Genomic DNA, 22,662 nt, shown 5'->3' with positions numbered 1-22,662 from the left:
AAATAAAAAAGTGGGCCAAAGTTGTCTTTTATACAGCCATTTTCCTATATTTAACAAACATTTTACATAAATTCATCTACTTGCTATATATCTTTTCATAATTTTAGGTAAAATGCAATTCTTCACTATCCATATAAATGGATAATTTATTTCCGCTGTTTATTAATTTTCAGATTCATAATTCTTCTTGCATCATATAATATACACAATATTCTCTGCAAATCACTTTAATTCTCAGGTAAATATTACATTATCTGTATACAAAAGTACATAAGTATGCAGTCATTCATGGTCCTATACACATTCATCCATAAATACATTATACAACCAAGATGATGTATGATAGTCTTGTTATGTTATAGATGTATATAGTTGGGTGATCATATTAGCAGTGGCCACTGACACCACCAGGTGGTGCTATACTGTGACAGGATTGGCTGGCTCACGGACAGCAGGAAATTCAGTTAAAGGGATTGGCCTGGGGTGTACCTGGCCAGGTATATAAGGGATCAGGCAGCCCCTTTGTTCGAGTTCAGTCTGACCACAATAAAGAGCTGATATGCTGCACTTATCTGCCTGGCATCTTTCCATGCGGTCCACGCAGTCCAAAACACACTACACAATAGTCTTGTCTTATTCTGTCTTCAGTAGTGAACCATTACTAAGCATTCGGTTCTACCGGAAACAGTGAGGGAACGGCCCCCACTGCCTTGGCCCTGGCCCAGAGACCCTCCTCCTGCCAGAGACCCTCAGATCTGTCCCACTCCTGCCCAGGCCCCCATAGGCACCCTTGATGTGAACGATGTAGAGATGGCCACGCCCACCCAGTAGGCCATATGCACTCTAGCCACGCCCACCCAGTAGGCCACGCCCACCCAGGCCATACCCACCCGGCCCCCTGAGGGCAACCGCAATGCTGATGCGGCCCTCAATGAAATTGAGTTTGACACTCCTGTTCTAGGCACACTTAAACTTATCTTCCAGTGGTTTTTGCATTCACTCTTGCTGCTTTATTTTGAAGAGTAACAGTAGCATTCTTCCTATCTTTTAGGATCTAAATGTTCTCTCAGCGACTCCATAAGCAAGCCACTTCTATGTTACAACATTTATTCGGATACACTATCTACACCTGCACCTGCAAAATGGAAAGGATAACATTTTCACACTGGAGAGTGTACTCCATATTAAACCACTCATAAGAATAAATAATGCATAATACTACCCTGATTATTACTACTAATTCTCTCTGTGTCCATGACATCAACAAATGAGTTATAACTATTCCTTCCATGCTAACACATATCTTGAAGTAAAAAAGTTGCATCCTTTAATATTATGTAATGATGCTCGTTAATGGTTTTTGTTTAGGTGGAAATATAAAGTAAAGTAACTGTTAATATTATTATTGCTATTTGCTTTTGACTGCAAAAAAATCTATCAAGTTATTTTCTTAACTGGAGGTATAAAACAATACACTCAATAAATGTGTAACTTTAATTTACATATTACTTTGAAAGAAACTGAGCTCTTTGCTGGTGCGAAGATAGCTGGTGCTATGTTGGCTATCAGCTTACAGTCATAATGACAAGATCTTTAAAATTAAAATTAAGGTTACCACACACACACATTTTAAAATAAAAGCAGGGGGGGAAATATGTTTTTCTTAAATTATTGCTCAGATTGTTTTTCATGTTTTATTTAACTCATGTTTCAGGACAGGTGCAATTCATATCGGAGATCGAATCTTAGCAATAAATAGTAACAGTCTGAAAGGGAAACCTTTGAGTGAAGCCATTCATTTGTTACAGATGGCAGGAGAGACAGTGACCTTGAAAATAAAAAAGCAGACAGAGGGTGAGTGTGTCAAGTATTTCACCGATGTCTTTTCTGTCATATCAGGAATGTGTTGTGCGTATATTCATGAAAGTGACATTTGCCCGTAGTATCTATTAGAAGTTTAGGACTGTAGAAATAAATGCATGCTATAAAAAAATAGAGATGTGGTGATTTTAAAAAGCGTATTTATTGCAAAGGACAGCAACAGCAATGAGATTGAGTTGCTCAAAAACTAATCCCATTTATTGTTTAAAATTTCGTGTAATACTCAACATTGGAAAGCAGTGGTCCTACTCATTTGGATACCCAGCTAGTTTTCAATACAATGGTTCATGAAGAACATGGGAGAAAAGAAAGGGGTACAATGATGGAATAAGGTTAAGGGCATCTAAATATATAGTGCACGTTCAACCTAGAAAGAAGGAAAAAAGTAAAAGAATAAGTTATTTTTCTAAGCCCTGTTAAAAACAAGGAAAGTGGGGTCCTTTTGGGGAACTGCAGAAGACCCTATCCCCCAGAAAGCACAAAGAAAATTGGAGTAACTAATTGCCCAGAACCTCAATCTGTCTACTGGGCCCAAAATCCACAATCAAGTTAATCAAGATAAGCCTTTTCCAGTATTTACTAAATTATAAAATAGTGAATAATAAAGGAAAGTAAAATATTTCAACTATTTATTTAGAAGTTGTAAGAACTAATAACAGGATATCAGTCAGTAAAGAATATGGAAAAATGTTTCTGATTAATAAATTGATCTAAACAATGGACTTGCTTGTTGCTATCTTAGTCCCCAATATTTATCTAATTTACTAACTTTCCAAACTGTCTCAACAGATATTTGAGCATGTTGCTTGCACTGATTTCACCCATCTTTCTATGTTATTCTGCTTGTACCATGCTTTTTTTAAAGAGTACAAGCATCTACTAACAAGAGTAGATATAATTAAACTATTAATATTTAGAAATCTCTGAGGCTCAAGGAAAACTTGTAGTTTATTCAGTGTTCCCGCTGACTTTTTTAATGTGTATTTTGTAGTATTATTATTCTACAAACTTAATATCCAAACTTCAGTTATCTAGTGGTGCTAGGCACCTAGATGCATTCATTATGCTACACTAACTTTTGGTTCTGTGAATGGTTGCTTTTGATACACAGATATTAATTATAGATATTAGTTATTGTGAGCTCTAATAACATTTGTTGTTCAGATTGATTAAAATGGGTAGTATAATAACTGTGTGTTTCTGTGTAGCTGCTGCAGACATTATATGTGTGCGTTGTGTGCCTGCGTACACACACACACACATACATACACACACACGCATACACATATCTATATATCTATATCTATATCTATATCTATCTATCTATCTATCTATCTATCTATCTATCTATCTATCTATCTTCAGAAATTAATGTGCAGAAAGGATGAGTGTACATCCATATAAACATTTCAGTAACACTTCCAAAAATGAAATAATACACTTTTTTGTCCTTAGCAATGTATCTCCTTTTAAAAAATCTTGCTTTGCTAAAGGAATTGATTTTTGCAGACTAAGCTGCAGGATCAACCAATATGGAAACAGGTTCCTCCTGTATTATACCTCCTTTTTGTACACATACAAAGAAAATAAGACTGTTTAAAGCAGGGGTCCCCAACCCCCAGTCCATGGACCAGTAGTGGCTTGCAGCAAAGCCCATCCGTGGGATGCAGGCAGCACACAAACCACACCCCCTCTGGTCCACAGAAAAACCTGCCTGCATGGAACTAGTCCCTGGTGCCCAAAAGGTTGGGGAGCTCTGGTTTAAAGCATTTGAAAGAAGTTCCTTATCGTGGCTGGCCATACATATATATATATATGTGGAGACTGTTAACAGAAACTCTGAAGCCACTGCACAAGCCTTGTTAAAGTTCTAGCTGCTTTAATGGTTCCAAAAGAGTTGTTTTGCTTGTGCTCCCAAGCACTGTGATATATTTTATTTGAATGTTATACAAATCTGTAAGATACTTGATTCCATCAAGCCAACTGTCAGTCATAAAGGGAGAGGGCCTTTCCATTGTTCGATAGATATAATTAATGTGGAAGAGATCTTTTTGTCTAAGCTTTCTATTGGAAAAATTGCTTTCTATGCACTTAAGTTGAATGTATATTTAAATTTAAATTTATAATAAATGTATAACACTTCTTTCTATCAGCATCAAGTCCAAAGAAATTTTCTGCCTCTGATCATACAAATGAATTAAGTGATGCTGAAGATGATACAGCCACCACACAAAAACCAGGCAAGCTATCTGAAATCTATTCCACGACTGTCCCAAGTGTAGACAGTGCTGTAGAATCATGGGATGGCTCTGGAATGGATAACAGTTATGGAAGCCAAGGTAGGGATGATTTGTTTATTCTGATGTACTTAGTATGGGAACAACAGAAGTGAAGCTATTAAACCTTCTTGCTATGTTTGAGAGGCAAACTCACCTTTTAATTGTCTTGTGGAAATCTCATTTAAACTGCACAGTTTTAATGTGCTACTTCTTGCATTCAGCTAACCAGGTTTTAAACAAATATCAATGTATAAAGAGCCTTCTGCTGGTTTTACTAATTTTCAGTGACTAGTACATAGCTCATCCATAGCTAAACAGGTTTATCCTTCAAGCTTAGATTAATATAAGATGCAGAACACATTGAAGGTATTCTTTGATATGAATATCTGACGCCCATTTATTGTTCTTTTTTAACCTGACTAGTAAAGATTTATTGTAAACTGCCAAAGGGAAGCATAAAAAAAACATTGCTTTGTTGCCCTTTTATTTCTCCTTTATCCCCTTGTCATTAAGATGTCAAGAGGCTTTCTAAGTAAGAACAATTTTCAACAACAGCAGCAAGATACTTTAAAGAAAAAAATATACTTAGCATTTAGGATTTAACCATTGTAATTTAAATCTTAAACATAATTTTGAAAAAAGAAATGCAGAACTTAAAAGTTTTGGTTTGAAAATGTACAAACATTGTAATGTTTTAGATGGAAATTCAAACCACTATATAATAACTTTAAGTATATTAAGATAACAAATGTCAAATGGTTGATTGGGGGGGGGAATTACTGCTTTTTAGCGTCACACATTTCTTTCCATTATTTGTTTAAAGCAGCATCAAATTGAGCTGTTCCTTGTAAAACTGAATGTATAATTTTTTGAGGCAAATCCCCAATTTTGTATAAATATATTAATAGATTTTATTTTTTTATTTGGGTAGAAATTATGTTGCTTTCAAAAAATATGTTTATAGGTGTGATTTACAAATACAAAGCCATGGTGGCGCAGTGGTTAGAATGCAATATTGCAGGCTAATTCTGCTGACTGCCAGCAGTTCAGCATTTTGAGTCTCACCAGCTCAAGGTTGATTCAGCTTTTCATCCTTCCAAGGTTGGTAAAATGAGGGCCCAGATTGCTGGCAGCAATATGCTGACTCTGTAAACCACTTAGAGAGGCTGTCAAGTACTAAGAAACTGTATATACAGTAAATCTAAGTGCTAAGTGCTATGTTTAAACCTATTTAATTTAATAAGATTATCACTGATAAACTGAACTTGCAAAAGAGTCTGTCTTATATTTAATTTTTAAATATGTAGTTAGGAAATGAATATAGCAGTACCTATCTTAAAACCCTGGTTTTGAAATACTAGAATCACAAACACATGACCATGTGGATGGTGTAATAGCCAGAACTTTGGGCATAGGTATCAGATGTTTGTGATTGGTAAGCAAGGGCTACCTGTACATGTATGTATGATTGTGTCTCTGTGTGTCTGTGTGTGTATCATATATACACAGAAAAAATATTAATTTGATCAGAAATAATTAAAAGTCCCATATTTAAAGGATTTGAACTTGGGGCCAGCAAAATAGCAGAAACATCTCTGAATGATGTGATATAACCCTCATGCTGAACATCATTCAGGCAAAACACTTCTAGGAAGAGAAATGTAATGAAATGTAATTCTAATGGGTGAATAGGAATAACAGGAACAATACAATAACAAAGAACTTGGAAACTACAGAAAAAAGAAGTTACTTGGGGAATGAAGGGTCTATTAGAGCAAACAGACATAGTACCATAAACTCTCTGTATACTGTATTTTGTTCAAGCTGCCTAGAAGTAAATAAATAAAGTGTACGTCTCTGGCTATTCTGTACAGTAATAAACCACATAAATAGATCAAGGTAGACAATCCTCAATCTATTTGTTTTGTCGTAGTACCTAGAAATTGCAAGATAGATTACTTTTGGCAGGACAATCTTTTCCTTTTTAAAAAAATAAGAAATGAGAAGAAGTGGCCTTTAAGAGGCAAACCTCTCCCATCCTTAAACCACTAGCACCACTAGGACTTAAAATTATATTTTGAGCCATTCCAGAAGGGTATTTTAAGTGTAGAAACTGAGATGGTTTCCCTCTCAGAGATTTTCCACTCAGGGAAGGAAAGGGAACAGAAGGGAAGGGAAGGTCCCCACCACTTCTGGTAATATTGCCCTCTGGTCGAGTGGTTTGTGGTTCCCATAAAGGTTCCCCATACTTTCTATATGATGAATAGATTTCAAATAGCATTGATTTCTTAGTATATTGCATATGATATGCAGAAATGAGAGCAATCAACATAGCCTTAAATAGAAGCATATCATGTTGTTCGTGATAAGATTGTTTTTTAAGAATATAACATAATTTTAGTTTGCCCTTCCAAGACAGTTCAGGCATATAACCACAAGTTATATGCCTGATACTTATAATCCACATATATTTGGTACAATAAATAATGGCTTAAATCATACAATAGATGGAGGAATAAATTTCACATTGCTTTTTTTTTATTTTACATAGTCACCTGTAATCAACATATGGTTACTTTTTTAGGTCCCAATTATCAGGCTTCAGGATACAACTTCAATACCTTTGAATGGAGAGGTCCAAAACAAAAGGGTAGTTTGTCTCCTCTGAATAGGCCCCGAATCAACTCCTTCCATGATACAGGGTTAAGTGATGATGATTGGGATAAACCAATAGCAAGTAGGTAAGTTTTGTGCTACATATTCAATTATTTACTGCACGTAGTAGCACATTCTTTTATTGGTGTACCTTTTAGGACTGTTCAAAACTTCAGATATGGAGGCATGTAAGTGCTTTTGAGCAGGGACCTGTTTGCAACTCTTTAAACTGAAATTGGCACCATCCGTAGAACAGGTGTATCCACTTCAAAGCGTTTCAGGCAGATGCAACATTTGCCTTCCCCAAAAGCACCTTTTTTGTCTCTGAAACTAAAGTACTGAACAGACCTATCACAGATTGCCAAGTACTTCAAGTGCTGAATTGCCAGTTTGTACTCAAGTTGCTGTGATATATTGACAATTCATGCTATATATGAGATTAGTAATATTCAAGGCATGTTGTGAGGCTGAAGGCAAGCCATGTGCAGTTGGTGAACATTTGTGTGTAATAGTTCAGGTCATTGTGTTGTTGTTAGCTGCGAAGTCGTGTCCGACTCATCGCGACCCTATGGACAACGTTCCTCCAGGCCTTCCTGTCTTCCACCATCTTCTGGAGTCCATTTAAGCTCACGCCTACTGCTTCAATGACTCCATCCAGCCACCTCGTTCTCTGTCGTCCCCTTCTTCTCTTGCCCTCAACCTTTCCCAGCATTAGGCTCTTCTCCAGTGAGTCCTTCTTTCTCATTAGGTGGCCAAAGTATTTGAGTTTTAGCTTCAAGATCTGGCCTTCTAAAGAGCAGTCAGGATTGATCTCTTCTAGGACTGACCGGTTTGATCGCCTTGCAGTCCAAGGGACTCGCAGGAGTCTTCTCCAGCACCACAGTTCAAAGGCCTCAATTCTTTGGCGCTCAGCCTTTCTTATGGTCCAACTTTCACTGCCATACATTGCAACTGGGAAGACCATAGCCTTGACTATACACACTATACGCACACTGGAGTGGGTTGCCATTTCCTTCTCCAGTGGATCACGTTTTGTCAGAACTCTCAGCTATGACCTGTCCGTCTTGGGTGGCCCTGCACGGCATAGCTCATAGCTTCATTGAATTACGCAAGCCCCTTCGCCACGACAAGGCAGTATTCCATGAAGGGGTCAGGTCATTAACTATTGATATTAATTCAAAATTGAAAGAGCTCCAGATACTGAAGGAAGCTTTAGTTTCCGTCTCCTGTCTTCCTTATATTTGATGGATCATTCTCAGATTCATTCTTCAGGACTTAGTAGGTTTCACTGTGATTTCCACATAAATCAGTAAATATGATACTGTGGTATCATACTATGAAGAAGGTCTGCTGCCTTTAACACTATACCAAAGTGGCTTTCTATATGACAGTGATAGAAGGATTTACGATTCAAGGTCCTGAACCAACCCCAATATCTAACATTTTGTAATGCAGCCCCTTCCACCAGGAAATTTTCTCCTTGCTAAGGTTCCTTCTGACATAACATCAACTGAAAATTAAGCCCTGCTGAGGAAAAAAAAGTATCAAGAGTGATTTAGTACTTTTCTCCATATGATTTGGGTATTCTGCCATAGATTAGATAGGGAACTAGGAGATCAGCCATAATGGACTTAATTCTCACTAACAGAGATGACATGATAGAAGGTGTTGAAGCCACAGGAACCTTTGGGGGGAAGTGATCATGCAATATTAGAATTCAACATTATGCAAGCACAAGCAATAGAACATAGTCAAACTAGAGTCTTAGACTTTAGGAGAACTAATTTAAATAAACTTAATGAGAGCTTGGGAAGAATTCCATGGATGAGAATCCTCAAGGGGAAAACAACTCAAGAAGCTTGGGAAATTTTAAAAAGTGAGATTATAAAAACCTAGTCTAGCACAACACCAAATGAAGAAGAAAAATAACAGCTCTCAAAAGAAACCAGCAATTTACAATTTACCTTAAAAAGGAGGAGTAGAGAGTAGGTTGGAATTGTCCAACATTATTGGAGCAAGTGATGTCTTCTTCAGAAGGTAAGAAACCAATGCCTCTGAGACAGAAGATACCATCCTGTATCTATGCAAATCACTAAGTTAGCATCTCATATCTAATTACTGTATTTCCCGGCGTATAAGATGACTTTTTAACCCATGAAAATCATCTCAAAAGTTGGGGGGTCGTCTTATACGCCCAGTCGTCTTATACGCCGGAAAATCAGCGAGTCCGGGAAGGCACGCCCTCCCCTCTCACTGTGGAGGAAGCAGGGCAGGCTGGCGTCTGGCGGGAGCCGGCAGGGCAGTCCTGCGCATGCGCACACTCCCCAGCTGTTAAGGAGCACTTCTTAGCAGCTGGGGAGCGCGCGCGTGCTCAGGACTGCCCTGCCGGCTCCCCCCCGACGCTCTTCCCTCTTGAGGCAGCATCGCTCCCCGGCTCCTAAGGAGTCCTCGGGGATGCTGCCTCAAGAGGGAAGAGCGTCGGGTCCTGCCGTCTCCCGCCCAACGCTCTTCCCTCTTGAGGCAGCATCGCTCCCCGGCTCCTAAGGAGTCCTCGGGGATGCTGCCTCAAGAGGGAAGAGCGTCGGGTCCTGCCGGCTCCCGCCCGACGCTCTTCCCTCTTGAGGCAGCATCGCTTCCCGGCTCCTAAGGAGTCCTCAGGGATGCTGCCTCAAGAGGGAAGAGCGTCGAGTCCTGCCGGCTCCCGCCCGACGCTCTTCCCTCTTGAGGCAGCATCCCCGAGGACTCCTTAGGAGCCGGGGAGTGATGCTGCCTCAAGAGGGAAGAGCGTCAGGCGGGAGCCAGCAGGGCAATCCTGCACACGCGCGCACTGCCCGGCTGCTAAGGAGTGCTCCTTAACAGCTGGGGAGCGCACACTGGTGCAGGACTGCCCTGCCAGCTCCTGCCAGACGCCAGCCTGCCCTGCTTCCTCCACAGTGAGAGGGGAGCGCGTGCCTTCCTGGGCTCGCTGATTTTCCGGCATATAAGCTGGGGTGCTAGGAGAAAGCCCAAATACAGACATCCATACTCAGAATCAACAATAGAATTTCCCTGGAATTGTTAGATCCATGAACCCAAAGCCACACAGATTTGGAGGGATTTCATTGGAGTCTGTTTTTCTCCATCCAAAACCTGATAACGTCCATGCTTTGAATCAGCACTTCTAGCATAGCATCTCTGCCCAGGATGAAGATGTAAAGCAGGTTATAATCCATATATTGATCACACCAAGCCTCATACCTGGAGGATGATCTCTCCCAGAATTTCCTGTAGCTGTTACAAAGGAATGGACAGAGAGAACTATGAGGCACTCCACAAAGTAGAAGTCTCATGGCAGATCTCTCTTCTCTTCTCCCACTACCACCAACTTCTACTTCAGGATTCGAGCAACCAATACAAAACAATGCCTCCCACTCCAATCCTTTGGAGATGGTCCAGAAGGATACCAAGCTCTGTGATACTAAATGCTATGAGAAGTCAAGGAGGAGCAAGAAAGTTATACTCGATGATCTTAGCCTTTCCAATGATCATCCAGAAGTGCAAAAAATGCTGTTGCCATTCTGTAACCTGGCCTGAAACCTGACTTCCAAGAGTCCAAACATTCTACTTTCTGTAGTGCTTTCTGAACTTGCAGGACCACCACTTTCTCCACAATTCTTCCTCAAAGGAAGGTTTAAAGAACTTAATAGATTGAATGACAGATGCTTGAGTAGGAGATGTAGCATTCCTGACTCAATTAAGCATTGCTGCCAGACGCCAGCCTGCTACATATATATATATATATATATATATATATATATATATATATATATATATATATATATATATATATATATATATATATATATATATATATATATATATATATATATATATATATATATATATATATATATTCTGCTACAGCCTTCTACATATATATATATATATATATATATTCTGACATATATATATATATATGTAGAATTGGAGGTATCAGGGCAACGTTTCAACGAAATCTCATCCATCATCCTCAGCTGGTGACTTCAGCTTCGTTCTTCTGGGAGAAGTGTGTATAATATATTTCACATTTGTATAATTAGAGACAGAAAGAGAGAAAGAAATAGAGAATGAGAGACTTTCAGTACAATGATTTTTAAAAATCAACAGCAGTTTGAGTCAAGCCAGCACAGACCGGATATAAATTCATATACCAGTCACTTAGCCCAGTTCATCAGCTGTGTCTCCTCTGCCTTGTTATATAGCTCCCCCCAACAAAAAATCCTTGTTGTTACTATGCATTGCAAGCATTTCCTGTGAAGTTCATTGTGATGTTCTCTATAACTTTAGCAAACCTTTCTCTGAATTCAGTTTTACAGGTGTCCCTGAGCCTGACCAGGAGGAAAACTTCTGGTCCCAAGCACTGGAGGATTTGGAAACTTGTGGACAGTCAGGAATTCTGAGGGAATTAGAGGTAGAAGCAATCTACTCCTTTATAACAGACTAATTTCTTTTTTCAATTAACACTCATTTTTGTTGGGTTTTTCCCTCCTTTTTTCTAAGTTTGCATTAATCTCACAAAATCATTTTAAAGCTTTAACCCCTCTCCACAGGACAAGGTTGACAGGCGTCTGTATTTGAGAAACATGGCTCTCTTGGTACTTACCCTTTAGTGTTTATATTTTTGCTTGCATAGCTCCCTTTGCTAACCCTCAATCAAGCAATTACCTTCCATGGATCTGCTGCTGAAATTTGTGTGAGCAAAAGCTTCTCATGTGCTACTTCTGGCTGCATTTATTTGCAGGCTTACTTTGCCTTAACAGCAAACATCCCATTCTTTTCTAGCTGCTTTTATAAAAGTTTTCCTGGCATGTATCTCTTGCAACAGAACTGAATTTGAATTATAGGGAACATAAATGAAAACAAAATTTCCACACATTTTTACAATTAGATTCACCACATGAACTAATATAGCTATAAAAGATTTATATATTCAGTGGGGAGGGGGTTGCTGTTGCAATCTGTAACTGTTACATATGCCATATTAACTTTGCACTCAGTTATTTTACTTCAAAAAGAGTAACCAGATACTTTTTAAAAAACTTGGCCATATAGGTAGTGCTCAACTTACAGCCACAACTGAGCCCAAAATTTCTGTTGCTAAGCAAGACATTTTTTAAATGGGCTTTGCCCCATTTTACTTCTTTCTTGCCACAGTTGTTAAATGAATCACTGCAGTTGTTAAGTTAGTAATACAGTTGCTAAGTCAATCTGGCTTCCCAATTGACTGTGCTTATCAGAAGGTCGCAAAAGGTGATCACATGACCCCAGGAAGCTGTAACCATCATAAATATGAATCATTTGCCAAGTGTCTGAATTTTGATCATGTGACCACGGGGATGCTGCAACAGTTGTAAGTGTGAAAAATGGTCATAAGTCAATTTTTTCAGTGTCTTTGTAACTTTGAATGGTCACTAAATGAACTGTTGTAAGTTGACAACTACCTTAATTCCTTAATTACAACAAAAATTAATATTCTTAGTTTATTTCTTCAGGAGGATGAGTCTGCAAGAATTTTCTTTTATGTTCTTTTAAATTCCCAGTGTTGCAAAATTGTAAGATTTCTGTTTTCATCTTTATGTCATATGGAAATCACAAAGTGATCACAATGAATGTGAATGGCATTGACAAGATAAAAATCATGCTACTCAAGTTGACTGCATAGCCTCAGATCCGTAGCTTCCATATTGCATGCCTGTTATTTAATGTGGATATGTTATATATTTAATTGACATTCTGAATATTTGGAAGACATGGCTTGTCACTTTGGTTTAGTTCAGCCTAAGGCATGTGGCTCAAGCTTCTCTTATGGATTTTTTCCTAAGAGCACAGCAAATGGATATGGAAATAGAATGAATATTTCAATAGTTTGAGAATTTTTCATTTAAGAAGCCTTTTAAAAAGTGAAATTAATTCGGTATATGTATTATCTTTTGCAAATTAATTGTTTCCTATCAGTCTAACCTTAACTTTCATTCTTGTCAAAGTAAATCTAATGTTTTTTAAAATTATTATTTTGGTAGTAAGGAAAAATGCTTAAAGAATATGTCAGAAACTAAAACATTTTTAAAAGAAAATAATTTAAACCCTAAATTTATTGCTTTATTACAAACAGAGGAAATACTGGAAATAAAAATACATCTTCATATATGCAATGAGAACATTGGTTGCTAAATACAATAAGACAATATATAATGGAAATGTAGCACATGTGAAAATTTTAGTGAGTGGTTTAGCACTGAGCAGGGAGTAAGACCAAGGTCTGCAATGTCTTCTTGGTTGTTAATGAATTAATGAATATATTTAAAAGTCATGTTTGTGACTTTTAAATATAGGATGAGTGTTGGTTGTACATAACCAATGCTGTGTTGTAGATTGAAAACTCAAATGATTTGGGTTCATAGCTCTGAAAATTAAAATATTGAAAAGCAAAATATTTGTGTTTGTTGGAGAAATGGGGTGAATGATTGCAAATTAGATGTAAATAGGGCAAATAGACAAACATGTACTTTGCCAGAAGGTTTACCTTGGGAATTATATGGGAATTATATACAAACATAAGTTTACAAATGCTGTTGGAAAGCTAATGAATAATATGTTATGTATTGCGATAGCCAAAGGTTTGCAAAAGGAAAAAAAGTTGAAGTGTGATTCCATCCACTTTGCTATGTTGAAATGAGAGTTGGTATATCAGGTGAAATATAAAAATAATTTAAATGAAGTGTGAATGGTGATTCTGCCAATGTCTTGTATGGTGGTCTGAAGGCTATGGAGTAGGAACAGGCTAAACCCTGCCAAAACTGAGAAGTTGTGAGGCTTTGGACACACACACACACACATCCCAAACTGGAGATAGTTCATATTTAATCTTACTTGGAATGACAAACCACCACAACCATCACCTTCCAAAGAACTGGTGCACAATTTTGGGATCTTCTTGGACTCACAGTTACTGTTCAAGGAGCAGGTGGCAATGAGACAAAAAAGGCCTATCTTCAGAATCATTTCCTCTGTTGCATGGAAGAGGAGGTCCTTCAGAAAGTCACTTGTGGTTTGATTGTCTTGTGCAGGCATGTCAAACTTGTGACATCACGTGATGTCATGCGACATATCGCGACTTTTTCCCTATTGCCGGCAATGGAGTGGGTGCGGTTTCGGCATGACGCATCTGGCCTGAGGGCCAGGAGTTTGACATGCCTGGTCTTGTGTTATGGCCTACCATAAAGTGTTCTACGTAATGCTGCCCTTGAAATCTACTTAGGAGCTGCAGCTGATCCAGAATGCAACAGCAATTATCTGTAAGCCTTATTAGGCCCGTGTAATGTTTTTTTATCCTTGAGTTACTCTAGTTACCAGAATTCTTTCTGGTGCAATTCAAAGATTAGTTATTGTCTATGACAGGGGTCTTCAAACTTGGCCCTTTGATGCTTGGCTGAGGAATTCTGGGAGTTGAAGTCCACAAGTCATCAAAGGACCAAGTTTGAAGACCTCTGGTCTATGAAGCCTTCATGACATAAGACCTAATTATGTAACACCATCTTCTGTAGCTGTTGCCAAGCCTATACAATTGGGCAAAGTGAGCACTGGGATTCATTATATGCCATCAACTTGATGGGACATAAGAAATTCTCTGCTGTAGTACTTAAGAAGCATGTATGGTAAAACAAATGAATGGGTGCTCAAGAAATGTGACCTGAATACAAAAATTAATGCACTGTGCAGAACAAGCAAGTAGCTGGTTAGAGAGACTGAGAGGATCAAATTGCCAAGCAAATATATGAAGGAAATGTGTATGGATCAGGAAAAAAGAAAAGATTGAGAAAATCGTGGTTGGATAGAGTTAGTAAGATCCTTAAAAGAGGAAGATTTTTTTAAAAGTAACAAGACTATATGAAATAGTATGTGTGTGTTGGTGTAAACTAGATCCAGCTATATTTCCTTTTACTTTTCTTAAATCATGACTTATTTTCTTTGCCTTACTATGTCTTACTCTGCTTCTGCTACTGTGCGTAATTTTGGTTACTCCAAAAGGGGAGTACATCATGATATGTGTCTACCTCTCTCCCCCCCCTTCTGTGTGTGTGTGTGTGTGTGTGTGTGTTTCATTGTAGTCCTATTATGAATTAAAGGCAGGGCTTTATCTGGAAAAGTTCCACTAAATACTTCTAATAAAACTTCATATACTTTTATACTGATCCACTGGGGAATCTCAGGGATCTTCCCCAATTTGTCAATCAGATTGTTCATCTATTCTCCAAGCCATTTGCTTGCCCTGAGCAACCATATTTTGACAATAACAGCAGAAAAATATGCTATTTTCATTAGGAATATATCTTCCTCATTATGTTATGTATTATATTTTTACAACCTGTTTATTAATGCTGCAGGCTACAATTATGTCAGGGAGCACAGTGAGCCTGAATCATGATAACTCTCAAGTTCGCAGCCATTTAGGAAGACAAGCCAGCTTTCAGGAAAGAAGTACTTCGAGGCCACATTATAGCCAGACCACTCGAAGCAACACATTGCCTTCAGACGTGGGGAGGAAGTCCATAGCCCTTAGGAAAATGAAGCAAGAGATGAAAGAAATCATGTCCCCAACTCCTGTGGAGTTACACAAGGTAGTGACTTTTCAATTTCACCTTCTGGCTAAGCTCTGCATTATGAAGTATTGCAAAGAAACTGCTCACCTAATGGTACCCTGCAAATGCTGCAAAAAAGGGTTACAATGTCAATCACAAACATCACATCCATTGTAATGGATAGATTTTGCTGGAAATGTAACCTGCTTTTGAATATTTTATATTGATGAAAGGTCATGTATATGTCATCCACTCAAGTAACTGAATATTAAGAAAATCAAAAAGCTTTTCTACATATTATCATGTTTCGACATTTTTTTTGTGAGTAACCTGGAATTATTAGATGAAATGGGTAGCTCTATCAAATAGATAAAGATAGTCCTTGACTTACAACTCCAATTGAGCCTAAAATTTCTGTTGCTGAGTGAGACAGTCATTAAGTGAGCTTTGCCCCATTTTATAGTCTTTCTTGCTGCAGTTGTTAAGTGAATCACTGTAGTTGTAAAGTTAATAAAATGGTTAAGTGAATCTGGCTTCCCCATTGACTTTGCTTGTCAGAGGGTTGCAAAAGAGGATCACATGACCCCAGGACAACTGCAATTTGTCATAAATATGAAACAGTTTGCCAAGCAGCTGAATTTTTATCACATGGCTATGGGCATGCTGCAATGGTTGTAAATGTGAAAAATGGCCACTTTTTTCAGTGATAACTTCAAATGGTCACTAAATGATCTGTTATAAGTCAAGGACTACAGATAGATAGATAGATAGAGACAGACAGACAGACAGATGCAGGTTTATCCCACTAAATGTAAATATGGATGTATTTCACTCCATATAATTCTCTAGCAAGGTCACATAATTGTTTGTAGTGAAACATGCAAAATAAAATAAAGAGAAATTGGTTAGTTGAGTAAACATGTTGATCTCATATTTGATTTAAGGGTTGAACATGGAGGTGGAAGTTTGCAACCTTACCCCTGTCTCTTTCTCCCCCCACCTACCCAAAATAATTTTCCTTCCCAGGACACACAGATTAATGATGGGAAAAAGAGAAAGAGGGAGGGAGGAGAGAGAAAGAGAGAGAGAGACTAACTGGTCTGATTTTTTTCTTCTGTGAAGTAAAGCAGTACAACATAGAGCAATGCCACACTTTCAATTCTGTAATAAATGTTCTGGGTGAATAATAGTTTTTTATGCTACTACTCTGTATTCAGCTTAGGCTAACCATAAGAATATATCCAGTATAATCAAAGGGCATAATAAATTAGCATTCATTACCAATATTCAGTATTTTATTTCTTTGCCAATGTGCTGCTTCAGCATATATACTCCCCATTCTTAAATTCCCACAGAGATACTTCGGGTAAATAAATAAATGGATAAACATACAAACAATGAAATTGATTTAAATGCTCTGACATTCATATTATTTTAACTCCAGCTAAACTCAGCATACAACCAAATATTTATTCATTTATGTTTTATATTTCTGATCTGCACACCTCCATCAAAGAGTTACAATTCCTAAGGGAAAGATATTAGTGCTTGTCTTCAAAGTGTGAAGGAACTATCCAAAATACATATTTTGAATCTCTAGTCAAAAAGAATATGGAAGAGAATATACTTAGAGTTAGATAAAATTTCATTTTTATATTTTTACCCATTTTTCCTTCTAAAAATGGTGGTAATGAAACTTTTTATAATTGCTAGATTCTTTGACTTTTATGTTAGAGTAGAATTATTGCAGTATATTATTCCAACCATCAAAATTATCACAAAGATGCCTATTGGTATCCCTCCATGGAGATGTAGGAAGAGGTGAATTTTCATCATATATAGCTGCTTCTTTTCTTGTTACATTGCAATAAGGTAGAAAAACGTCTGTTAATCATAACTTCCTGTTATAGTTAAGCCAGGAAATTATAGCTATCTTTTAAACAAACCAAATTTTGTTTAAAATTGAACTTAATTTATGATTCCAGTTTGTTCCAGATCTGATAAACCCTGATTTCATCCATAGCAGGAGACTGTACTTAAAGGAAGATTTCCCACCCTATTGCAATGTAGCAAAGTAAATGATTGCTTGTGCTGATATAAGATGGTGGTAACAGAGACTCCACAACAAAGCAATGATATCAGCTATCTTTTTCTTGAAAATATGATTCTCATAGACTCATAAGGTCTCCAGGAGATGGCTGCCTGGCTTTCACTTTTACTCATCCTGTGAAAGACAGCCTACTTCTTCTTTCAATAATTGGTTCCATCATCAAATTGCTGCAACTTGCCAGGATGTGTTTTTTTTCCTAGCATAGTGTTGGAATATGTTTTCTTGTAACTTACATCCATTATTCTGTGATCTGAACTCTGGAAGAAAAAAATAGGATTTTATTTTCTTCCACATTGTATCTTTTCAGCTATTTAAAGGGTACAATCATATCAACTCTCAGTTATATTTCTTTAGGGATAAATATATTGAACTCTTTTTATTGTATCACTAAGATATTTTTTTGTCTAATGATCCTTTTCTGAACCTTTTCTATTTTTGTCGATGCTTCTTAAAAGTATGATGCCCGGGACACAATGCTCTAGGTGGAGTACAGCTAAATAGAATATAATGGAATACTTCTACTGATTTAAAAATTATACTTCTGTTGATGTGTTTTCCTTTTATAGCCACATCACATCTTTGTAATAAAGAGTGTGCAATAATCTACTATTCCAAGACATTTTCACAAGTAGTGTTGCCAAGATCTGTCAATTATATATCTGTGTAGAATTTTATGTTTCTGTATTAGTTTCATTGATATTTTCAGCTCATCTCTATAATATATTAATATGATTTTGAATCTTATTCCAGAGTATTAACGATCTCCTATTTCTTACCATCTAAAAAATGAATGAAAATGTTGGAGAATAGAATTCAGGATAAATCTTCTCCTACTCCTTCAATTCTCTACTCCAGTTATATGAGAAATATGCTGAATTTGTATTTTGAGTCAGCCATGCATTTGCTGACTTGTAGTATGTCAGCTGTTTTGCAACGTATTATGCTTATGGTACTCCCCCAATCTACCAAGGAAGTTATCTGATTTCAAAAATGATATAAGATTAATTTGCAAAGATTTGTTCTCTTTTAAAACTTACTAAATTAAAGTAACTTATAATCTTGGTATGATCTTCCCTCAGTATTCTAGATCTTGGTGCAAAAAAGGTTTTTTATTAATATTATTTTTTCCATTAATATAATGAAAAGGGGCAAGGAAAGGAAATGAGTGGGAAATGCCAGAAAGAAACTATTGCTCATGCTTACCCTATGAGAAAATGTGGGAAGATTAAGCAGAAAAGTATTTCTGAATTTTTAACAAAGTCATGAGGAATTTCCTTATCCCTTGACAGATAACTTTATACAAGGATTCTGATATGGAGGACTTTGGATTCAGTGTCTCTGATGGCTTATTGGAAAAAGGTGTATATGTTAAAAATATCCGGCCAGATGGACCTGGAGATGTAGGTGGTTTGAAGCCATATGACAGACTACTACAGGTAGTGTGAAACATTATATAATTTTGAACTCAGTTAAGGGTTTATGTTAAGCAGACATTTAAGCAGTTAAGCTCAACATTCAGACATTTGAGGATATTCTATACGAAATTGTGCAAATGGAGTTCTGCTTTCTCATTCGCTTATTTTGTAACCCAAATAAGGGGGAATGTACTTTGGAAAATTCCATTCTATCCATGAATAGGATAGATACCAGTGTCATTAAATATCTGATAGAAAGGTGCTTTTTTGTGCAATATAAAAATAGATAAAGTAATTAACCTACAAGTTGAGTGGTGTTATTCGATGAAAAGAAGGAAGTGAAGGAAGAAGTGAGAAGGAGATATATATGTGACTGTAAATGTAGTTACTTAAAAGTGGGATTCCTTTGCAGATTAATTTGAAGATTAGCTATAGTTTAGGTGGAACTGTTTTCTAATGAATTTTAATCCCATTTGGAATACCTGCATAGGACTCACTTCTCTTTTCTTTCCTTACTAATTTTCAGTTTCTCTTGCCTCATCTGCACTTTGTTCTGTTTCCCCTTTCTCTTATAGACCCTTCCCAATACAGCTATCCTTACCCTGCATCCTGTCTCTATCCTATTTTTCCTTTATTTTTCTGCTTTCTGCTAAAGGAAAGAGGAGATTGCTACAATGTATGTGTAGTTTTCTGTGAGAAAACTGCGTGTGAAAGAGAATAGCTGATAAATGCAGATAGAGAGAATTCTCCAAATGAAGTTTCTTATTTTAGGCAGTTCAACTTAAATAATTCAAATATATATGGCAGTTTTTCTAAAACATCAGGAGCCCTTATGCAGTGGAAGTATATGAATGCTGGAAATGAGTGAGTGGATTGATTAATTAAGTAATTAATTAATGACTAAGGTAGAAAAAATGATCATTTCATAGGATTTTTACTCTTTGTTCTTTTTTACTCTTCTTTTGGGAAATAGTCCTAAATAATTCTAAATTCTAAATTAGAATTATTTATGTAAATACAGTTTACTCTTCTTTTGGGAAATAGTCCTAAATAATTCTAAATTCTAAATTAGAATTATTTATGTAAATACAGTAGTCTTTGCTGCACAGCTGCAACTGTGTATTTGTTCTCTTTACACAATATTGCTAAACACTGTGACACTTCTGAATTAAGTTAGAATGGGGAAAAAATTAATTAAACTTATTAGCTTACAAAATTACACTCAGTTTAATTCATTATCTTATTTCAAGCTTTTTATTTGCCTGGGCCTAAACTGTCTTATATTATCTTTCATCTAAGAAAAACATAAGACCATCTTTTATTGGCTTGCTTGACTTGTCTTTTTTTTTGTTGAAAACATTCTTAATTTTTTTCCTTTTCAGGTAAATCATGTTCGGACGAGAGACTTTGACTGCTGCCTAGTTGTACCCCTAATAGCAGAGTCTGGTAATAAATTAGAACTTGTTATTAGTCGCAACCCATTAGCTTCCCAAAAGAAGAGCTCAGAACACCAGACTTTCCCAACAGGACAATGGAACCATCCAAACAATGCCTTCCTTCAACAAAGCGGACATAACACAGGTTCAGAGATGAAATGGGAGCCTATGAACACTTTATAGCCAAAAACTGTTTCAGTCCAAGAGATTTAAATGGTGCTATTTTTTTTAAATATGTCTGATACACTGGAAACACAGATACTATCTAATGTTGAGAAGCACACAGGGAAGATTCTGATTATTTCTCAAGGCTCATTCTTTGCTGCTTTCTTCCCAATCGAGTTTTCTTCTCACTTTTTTTATAACCACAAATAGTGCCATTTCAACTTGAATTCGACATGCAAGAGAAAGTAATGACAAAAGTAACTTTCTTCATGTAAATTAATCAAAAGAAACATTGTAAATGAAACTGAGCTCTTTTCAACCCGCATCAAGTCTCTGAAAAGAGTATCCCCAACTTGGAACATGAGTTTTTTTAATCAAAATTTATATTAAAAATGAGCTAATTGAAGGAAGGAATATCAAAATATTATCTCTATGCCCAAAAGATTATTGTATCATAGTTATTGTTTAAGAAAGTGTACATCTGTTACCTCTGCTAAACAAAAAAAAAGGGGGGGAACGAAAAACTGTTACTTGTTCTGCAATCATTTTAGTAAAGGTGCACACAGGATCCTGGAGGGTAAAACTTTAGATACTGTTATAATATGATTTATTAGAAATTACATTATTCCCTATGCAATGATATATTGAATAGGATATGTCATGCAGCCTGTATGTATTTCGTACTTTTAGGTATTTGGAACATATAATGATTTTTTGTTTAAAAACAATAAGTCTTATGGGAACAAGGTTTAATAAGAAAAACGTTCAAGTACATTTTTTTCTTAACTGAATTCCAGTAGCAAAATAATACTGATGCAAAAACATATGAACTGCAGTGTTTAGGGAACACATACAGTATATAAATAAACTTGTACAGCAACACAGGATTTTTTAAAAAAAGAAAATGAAATGTGTATTGATTTAAAGTATCTATTTAAATACTTTGTTGGAGCTCTCATTGACTCTGCCATTTGAAGACTTAATTTTAAAATGTAAATATGTTTTACCCAGATATTCCCAAATTCTGTCCTGTTTTTCATTCAAAGCAATAAAATACTGCTAGTTGCTTTTGAGACCCATCAGCAGCTGCTTTGGTTTGTTCACTGTATTGTCTTGATAATTAATGTTACTTAGTGACTGGAAAGACACCGGATTTTTCTGTGATAACGTTGAGCCTTTACATCTTACCACAATTTTGGGGGTCTCTCTGAATTGTCAAAATACCCATAATACTCTTTTCTTCACTTATTAGAGAGCAAGTTTCTACGCCCTATGCACTCCCATGATATTTTCTCACATTCCAGCACTGCCAGAAGAAAAAATAATTTAAATGAAATTGAAATCCATACCATGAACCACTTAATACGTATTTTTATTTGTAACAATGAGTATTAAACTAAAGTATTTTTGTACAAATTTAATACTTTAATAGCATGATATTTATCATCTGTATGGTTTCTGGGTACTCAAATTGTTAAAAATTTGTATGGAAAATGTAAAAAAAATAATAAACATATTTAAAGACAGTAGTCTGGATCTTAAAAGTAGATGCAGAAGAAAACTTATGGAACATGACTTCTTTTACCATTATGGAAGAGTGGAAATGGGCAAAAAAATGAGTCAAGGCAACTTGCAAAGGTGGAGCTGCAAACTTCATCGTATAGTGAAAAATTTTATTTAGACAAACAGATTGTGGGGAAAATTTTGTTTCACTATATCATCCAATCCAAGTTGTGTGATTATTATTTACCCCATGAAATTTAGGATTTAGTGCAACAAATACAATGCATAAAGAAAAGCACATTTATTTTTTAAGCATTCAAGAAAAATATAAATATATTATGTCATGCCTCTATTTAGGAAGTTTTATGTGACTTCTTCCTTCCTTGGGCGATGGCACTTCTCTATGTTTACACAGTGTAAACAACTTAGTGTATGGTGATAAGCAATTTAGATTGACTCCTAGGAGGCAATACCTGGCCAACTTAATCTTTACTTGGGACTTATCAGGTATAGTAGCTCCAAAGATAATGCCCTGTATATCCAAAATGCAATGGCCAGTGAGTTAAATTCCCAGTAGAGAGTTTGAACATCTAAAACTGT

The 22,662-nt window shown here is 36.5% G+C and overlaps 1 protein-coding gene across 10 annotated transcripts in view; it reads left to right on the top strand.

The window, feature by feature from the left end:
* Nucleotides 1-22,200, top strand: part of GRIP1 (glutamate receptor interacting protein 1) — a 341,679-nt gene extending 319,479 nt beyond the window's left edge. For 9 of the 10 annotated variants that reach the window (XM_083365574.1, XM_083365572.1, XM_083365568.1 and 6 more), the window contains 7 exons: nucleotides 1,715-1,854; nucleotides 4,035-4,220; nucleotides 6,745-6,901; nucleotides 11,163-11,265; nucleotides 15,239-15,472; nucleotides 18,833-18,979; nucleotides 20,341-22,200. In XM_083365574.1, the coding sequence (XP_083221700.1) occupies nucleotides 1,715-1,854; nucleotides 4,035-4,220; nucleotides 6,745-6,901; nucleotides 11,163-11,265; nucleotides 15,239-15,472; nucleotides 18,833-18,979; nucleotides 20,341-20,577 (1,204 nt within the window). In that variant the 3' untranslated portion in view covers nucleotides 20,578-22,200. Of the gene's footprint in view, nucleotides 1-1,714; nucleotides 1,855-4,034; nucleotides 4,221-6,744; nucleotides 6,902-11,162; nucleotides 11,266-15,238; nucleotides 15,473-18,832; nucleotides 18,980-20,340 lie in introns of those variants that run through there. The other variant, XM_083365566.1, reaches the window with a different exon arrangement.
* Nucleotides 22,201-22,662: the final 462 nt, after the last annotated feature.

Source organism: Vipera ursinii, assembly GCF_947247035.1.
Source record: "Vipera ursinii genome assembly, chromosome: 6".
NCBI lineage: Eukaryota > Metazoa > Chordata > Lepidosauria > Squamata > Viperidae > Vipera > Vipera ursinii.
This window is presented reverse-complemented; position numbering and strand designations above follow the sequence as displayed.